At 32.7% G+C, this 7,516-nt stretch overlaps 1 protein-coding gene across 1 annotated transcript; it reads right to left on the minus strand.

The window, feature by feature from the left end:
• Positions 1–666: 666 nt before the first annotated feature.
• Positions 667–6,244, minus strand: LOC128548744 (17-beta-hydroxysteroid dehydrogenase 14-like). The gene is made up of 5 exons (XM_053524146.1): positions 6,070–6,244; positions 2,177–2,215; positions 1,439–1,524; positions 989–1,055; positions 667–824 (listed from the first exon to the last, which is right to left on the minus strand). The coding sequence occupies exons 1-5, from the start codon at positions 6,164–6,166 to the stop codon at positions 667–669; spliced, it is 447 nt and encodes a 148-aa protein (XP_053380121.1). The 5' UTR covers positions 6,167–6,244.
• Positions 6,245–7,516: the final 1,272 nt, after the last annotated feature.

Below are 7,516 nucleotides of genomic sequence, written 5' to 3' on the forward strand. Positions count from 1 at the left end.
TAGAGCAAACCAAGGGGGTAAAGTGCACCTGACGTAGGACTCGAACCCCATCATAATGATCATACTGCTCCGTAGCTCTACCACCACCTGTCATACATGTCGTAGGCCGATCTCAACGTCACTACAGGTAAAAATATTCTATACTTATAAATTTATTTAATATAAAAATGCAAGGTAAAACTTAATATGCTGTATGTTTTCAGGTCACATACTCACAGCTGATGTTTTAAAGATATTGGCTCTTGAGCAATAACGAACATGGAGCCCTTTTCAACAACAAAGTAAGTATCCATACTCCATGTACACACTACTGATTTGTAACATTTAGCATACTTTTTGGTTTATGTGCAATTTGGAATCTTACATAGAAAATAGAGGGCAGTCATGACCTGGGAAACAAACTCTTGGTGTACTTTAACAGCTGCAACTACCCCAACTGAGAACTGGGGTCTGTTGTCAACATATTGGCCAGTCATGGTTAATAGGATAGTATAAAAACAGTGTACACAAAAAAGCATACTTAATACATTTAAGTTCCAGTGTCAAAATTAAAAAGACCACCCTTGGGGCTGGCAAAAAAGTGGTCTCAATAACAAATTTGCCTTACTTACTTACCAGTAATTATACCCCCACCAAACATGTTTGAGGGGGGTATATAGGTTAATTTCAAGTAAATCTCGGAAACCCTTGAACTGATATATCATCTACCGCCATTGCCCCAGCTGTACTTACCTTGCTCGCAGTAAAATTGCTTACAAGATTAATTTCAAGTAAATCTCGGAAACCTTGAACTGATATATCATCAATTGTCATTGCCCCAGGATCTGCAAGTAGCATAATAGCATAAAATTCAAGTTATTTAATTAAGTTATATTATTAATTCCAACACAGGATATGATGTTTGTATGTTGCAAGAACGCATTCCTATATACTAAGTATTTGGAATAAAATATAATAAGAAAAGGTTTGGAAAAAGTGATTCACTTACGTGATCCAACATTATTTACAAGGCAGTCTATTTTGCCGCAACGTTTCACAGTTTCTTCAATTGATTTCTGTGTGGAGAACAAAGAAGTAGTGTGTAATAGTGATAGATCAATTCATCTTTTAATAGCATCGACGAATGCTAAATTGAATGATCTATAGCGTTTATTGAAATATACATGTTCTCATTAGTTTACTTATTCATTACGTAAAAAATATATAGATTGTTTAAAATATAAATAACGGAACTGTGTAAAAGGTGAGCTGTTGTATTTAACCATTTGATTAACAGAATGTTTTCAAATAAATACCTCAATTATATCCTTGCGATTTTGTCACTTAAACACTTCTTCTCAAATGTATATTCAAAATAGTCTCAAAATGACACAACTTCGACAGTTACCGATATGTTGTTAAGTACTTTGAAGAACTGCAATTCCATTTTTTTGTGTACCTTTATTTCATTTTCCTTTGTCATATCACAGTGAATAAAGATTATCTTCCCTGGTCCTTCCGATTTCAACTTTGACCCAATTTCATCTGAAAATCACAGATCTTCAATACAAGGAACAATTTGAGCAGTACAGTCATATTATTTCAACTTTTCTCTATTACTAAAGTTCCTGAAGTTGAGATACAACTTTTGCAATTCTTGTAATACACCTATCAAGCAAAAGTTGCAACCTTGTACTGCGAAAAGGATGAAGACATACATAGCAGTATATTCTGTAGCAGATTAAAGTTAATAACTTGATTTTTCAACATAATGTATTCACTTCACAAGTACACTAATCATTTTACTCATAACGTTAAACTGGGTCATGTGCCAAGAATATAGAAATCACCTACTGAAATAATTTTCTTCCTATTTTTGTTGGGAAGAGTCACACGGACGTCATTTAGGTCATATTGCGACATTTATAGGTTTTATTGGTAGTAAAAGACCACAGGTGCTCCTCATGTACGGGCACCTGTCCAGAAACACCTAATTGGATGGCTTTCTCGAATTTTCTGTCTTGTCTATGTTCTTGAGAAAGAGACATATTAATGATACCGGCATTTTGCTTTACCTTCAAACTGTTTCATGTATTTGTTCACAGAACATCCTACCACAGAAAGCGACAAACTAAGCTTATTAAATAGAACTTTGCAGTAGTATCAAGAAAAAAAGAGAATAAAAAGTAATTGTTACCATTTATGTCGAAAACGACTACCGTCCCACCATTTGCAGCTGAAAATGAAAACGCAGATGTGCTTTGAATGGTTAATAAATACATGTTTTAATAATTATTTTTGCTATACTATTACAAATTAAGATATCGTAGTGATTGCATACGCCAGACATACAATGCTAAAACAATTAATGGTTAGCCGTTTTGTCCAAATATAAGCAATGGTTTATTTCGGACAAAATATTCACTAACAATTTATGATTACCATTTTGTCCAAACACGAATGATAAGCCAGATAACAAGATTTATACCGGACACAGTGCTAGCCTAAAATTATGGATATCGTGCTATCCAAACAATAGGCCAGAAAATATTGTCAAAATATTACTGTATTAGACTAAAAGTAAAAACAAAAATACGTAATACAATATCTACTCATACAACGTGGAACGTGTGCAAGTGTACATAATCTGCTTACAATATCTGACTCTTGCGTATAAATTTCGGTTTAACTGGTCTTATTCGGAATTGATTTTTCCTTTCAGAGAACTTGAGAATTAGTTATCCCTTCAAGGCAGCATATAACTGAATTTTTTTTTATCTAATCAGATATACATTGTTGCATACTGAATCAAGCAAGAACAATACTGGATAATGAATCATGCAATAACTGTTGTGCATATAGAATCATGCAATAACTGTGTTGCATATATAATCATGCAATAACTGTGTTGCATATAGAATCATGTAATAACTGTGTTGCATATAGAATCAGGCAATAACTGTTTTGCATATAGAATCAGGGAATAACTGTGTTGCATATAGAATAATGCAATAATTGTTTTTGCATATAGAATCATGCTATAACTGTTTTGCATATAGAATCATGCAATAACTGTGTTGCATATAGAATCGTGCAATAACTGAGTTGCATATAGAATCATGCAACAACTGTGTTGAAAATAAAATCATGCAATAACTGTGTTGCATATAGAATCAAGCAAGAACTATATTGGATAATAAATCATGCAATAACTGTTTTGCATATAGAATCATGCAATAACTGTGTTGCATATAGAATCATGTAATAACTGTGTTGCATATAGAATCATGCAATAACTGTTTTGCATATAGAACCATACTATAACTGTTTTGCATAAAGAATCAGGCAATAACTGTGTTGAATATAGAATCATGCAATAACTGTTTTTGCATATAGAATCATGCTATAACTGTTTTGCATATAGAATAAGGCAATAACTGTGTTGATTATAGAATCATGCAATAACTGTGTTGCATATAGAATCATGCAATAACTGTTTTGCATATAGAATCATGCTATAACTGTTTTGTATATAGAATCAGGCAATAACTGTGTTGAATATAGAATCATGCAATAACTGTTTTTGCATATAGAATGATGCTACAACTGTTTTGCATATAGAATCATGCAATAACTGTTTTGCATATAGAATCAGGCAATAACTGTGTTGATTATAGAATCATGCAATAACTGTGTTGCATATAGAATCATGCAATAACTGTTTTGCATATAGAATCATGCTATAACTGTTTTGCATATAGAATCAGGCAATAACTGTGTTGAATATAGAATCATACAATAACTGTTTTTGCATATAGAATCATGCTATAACTGTTTTGCATATAGAATAAGGCAATAACTGTGTTGAATACAGAATCATGCAATAACTGTTCTTTGTATATAGGATCATGCAATAACTGTTTTTGCATACAGAATCAGGCAATAACTGTTTTTGCATATAGAACTATGCAATAACTGTTTTTGCATATAGAATCATAAAATAACTGTTTTGCATCATGAATCATGTTTAAAACGTGTTACATACTGAATCATGCAATCATTGTTTTGCATACTGAATCATGCAATAACCATTATGCAATTACTGTGTTGCATACTGAAACATGCAATAACTGTTTACTTGAAAATAAATTTTGAAGCTTGTCTGTATGAAACACAGTCGATTTGTTTGGAAGATTATATAAAGCCATGGTTAGTTTCACATAAAGTGTTGGCCGCCACAGTAGCGAAAAAAGAAAACGAAGTATGTTCATTGGCTTAGAAGTGGATCAGGCAGGTTGGAAATTTCTCTTCAATTTAGGTATGCCTCACCAAATATTTGTGTTTTCTCCACAAAAGTAACTTTGGTTTTCGAACCCATCCCTATTTAAAGCTACTCGCCCAATGTTGGGGTGAATTTTTTCAGCATGCCATTTCCACCATGTTTGGAATAGAATGTATATAAGACACTGAAAGATGATAGAGTCAGTGAAAATAAGTGTTAGATCTTGATAAAAAGACAAGTAAAGAATGTTGACTTTCTCCATTATTTCAAAAGCGTTGCAACGGTTTTCTCATTTTTGTACAAATACTTTGGTTCTTTCAAAAGTCATATGTCAATATGCTTGTACCACTGTTTACTTTGACATTTCATTAAAGGGAAAGGCAATCTTGTTCTGATGTTAATTCCATCTGCTAGGATTTTATAAATCATTTAAAGAAGTGAAAGGATTTTCAATATCGGCTAAAAACTGAGTAAGCTCTGAACATTTAAATATTTGATTAAAATGGCAGCCATTTTGTTTCCATGGCAACAAAAAATAAATGGCGGATTTATTCAATTTCCAGATATATATTTGAATTGCATTTACTTATTTCTGTAAAATAATTTCTCTACTCTTTCCAGCTATAATGACAGGAATTATCATGTTTTACATCCTACACTCAAGAAATGTCATAGGACGCGAAACGCGTTTTATTTCTTTTTGCCTTGTTATTGTTGTCACAATATTGTATTTGAATCTATTAAATGAAATATGAAATCTAAATATCAGATGTACTACCTGTTACTCATTTTTGATCTTGACCAAAAGTCCCGTTATATTGCCCTATTTACTTACTTCTACTTCTACCTGTACTAACAATTACTAGCCTGTCACCCGTAACTAAATATCCGATGTTCGGGTATGTTGTGCGATGCTCCATTGCACTTGATATCTTGACATTGGATTATATAGTTACATTATACGTCATGATATATATGATAATAAATATCTAAGACATTTAAATATTTTGCAGGTTAGTTATACTTTTGTTACATTCTGTTAACCATAAAGTATCATTTCAGAGTTTAAGATAGTAATATGGCTCAAACATAAGCTATTTTTCATATACTTATTACCATATATACATGTATTTTAACCTTATGTATAATATTTTATGTATTCTTTTATTGCACTTGATATCTTGACATTGGATTATATAGTTACATTATACGTCATGATATATATGATAATAAATATCTAAGATTTTTAAATATTTTGCAGTTATCTATACGGCCAGACGGCAACACGAACCCAAACAAATAATTGCCGACTGGGCTACGTCGACAGAAACATGGGAAACTAATTTATTTAAAAGGTTTTTTGCTAAATAAAGGATTCAACACTGTGTAAATGACGTCATAAACACACTAAAATGGCTGCCTCCATGATCAGCCATTTTCTTAAATTTCAAACTGCTATATCTCTTTCAATAGTCATTATAGTGGTCAGATTTTAATAACTCTTTCAGCATTATGAAAGGCTTGAGGATGGCTTTCATATAAAATTAACTTATTGTCAGGCATTCCTTGCCCTTTAATTTTTCAGAGAATAAAGTGTGAGCGAGTCGACTGTTAGCCAATATAAACATATATTTAAAAGTTTTGCAAACGAAGATTGGACTTTTTCAAACATGGGTTTAAACTTCTCAGTGACACTGTGAGAAAAACGCGACTACCAAACGCCAAATATACAAAAGCAGAGGCAGAAGTTATTTTGAACCATACGCTTTAAATAATAATTAGTGACATGTAAGTAAAACAGTACATACCTAAAACATCGACACATCCCCTCCCAACACCGTCACAACCACCTGTTACTATTGCAGTTTTATTCTGGAATCGCAGGTACGGTGCTTGATCTGACATCTTAACTCATTAATCCTTCTGGCAAATAAAAGTTTGAAATTCAAAATATATGTACCTGTACTTTGTGCATAGGTAGTGTGTTCTATAAATATCTCACGATAAAGGTGATTTAAGTATGTTTGTGCAGATAACATTTCGTGTTTAAAGTAAATATTTTATGTTAATGTGATACATGTACTTTACATGTATTTAATGTATACATAACGTGTTATTTTACTTAAGAATTGATAATAGTTAGGATTTAAAAAAATGCTAACTGGAACATGTATTTGTTAATTGATAATTGTTTGTGCATTCTATTTTTGAAAGAATGCTCTCCCGAGGTCGGAATGTGTAAGTGTCTGGGGGTAGTTGGGGAGAGGTAGGGATCAGGACCACTCCTCCCTCTTCGGCTCTTGCCGACTGAACATAGGTCTCCTTTGTTATAATTTCAGTACTAGTGTTTTAAAAATCTCCATTTACTATCATCTTCAGATGGCCGTCCGCGACATTTCAACAAACCCGTTCTCATCGTTTTAACCACCTAAAATTCCCTAACTTGGGCATTCATCAGGTATTTCGAATGTTACCGATCCTGACAACAGACATAGGGGTTTTGAACAATAAGAAATCAATTTCCAACTCGTTATATTTATTCGAGAGTGGATGTATAGATATACGGTCATTTTAATTAATTAGAGCACGAGATCCTTGGAGTACTATGTTACGAAGATGTAATCAGATCGTAAAACATTGACAGAAAAAGGGTTATTTTTTTTAATACACGTTGCAATTGTAACAAATCATGTTGATAACCGCGACATGTTCTTAGAACGCTTTGCTGGGGGCCACGGTCCTAAGTGGCTGTGATTTTTTTAGAAGGTACAAAAATTAAACCCAAGACTAGTGACGAAATCATTTATTTCAGACAGACAGAGAGACAGACAGACAGACATACTGAAAAAGAAGACAGACAGACAGACGACACACAGACAGGAGTAAATCAATATGTCTCCGACACCACTGTGTTGTGGGAGACATAATTATAGTGTTCATTTGGTGAAATATATTTCGATCTTACACTGAAACAAAGAGATATCCTCTATTCTATATATTTAAAGAAATAAGAATAACAACATGTCCCTGTGTATGTTTTTGATATGTTTTTGATACATCAATGTACAAAATGATCAACGTACCTCTACCGATACAAATCCACACCGTCTAATGTTTTAATGTATTGTCTGTTTTCATCTGTCAGTGTTTCAACTCTGCTGCTTTCTAATGTGGTATTCATGTATATTTGCCTAAAGAGAAATCTACTGCTAAGGAAACACTACTATAACATCCATTTTATCAAAATATTCATTT

Source organism: Mercenaria mercenaria, chromosome 15 (assembly GCF_021730395.1).
Source record: "Mercenaria mercenaria strain notata chromosome 15, MADL_Memer_1, whole genome shotgun sequence".
Taxonomy (NCBI): Eukaryota; Metazoa; Mollusca; class Bivalvia; order Venerida; family Veneridae; genus Mercenaria; species Mercenaria mercenaria.

Excerpts from the sequence above, each read along its gene's own strand:
- LOC128548744 (XM_053524146.1), bottom strand. The coding sequence starts at position 6,166 with ATGTCAGATCAAGCACCGTACCTGCGATTCCAGAATAAAACTGCAATA. Across the intron at positions 1,525-2,176 it reads AGTCGTTTTCGACATAAATG|ATGAAATTGGGTCAAAGTTG; the intron begins GTAACAATTACT and ends TGTGATTTTCAG. Across the intron at positions 825-988 it reads TGTAAATAATGTTGGATCAC|ATCCTGGGGCAATGACAATT; the intron begins GTAAGTGAATCA and ends TGCTACTTGCAG.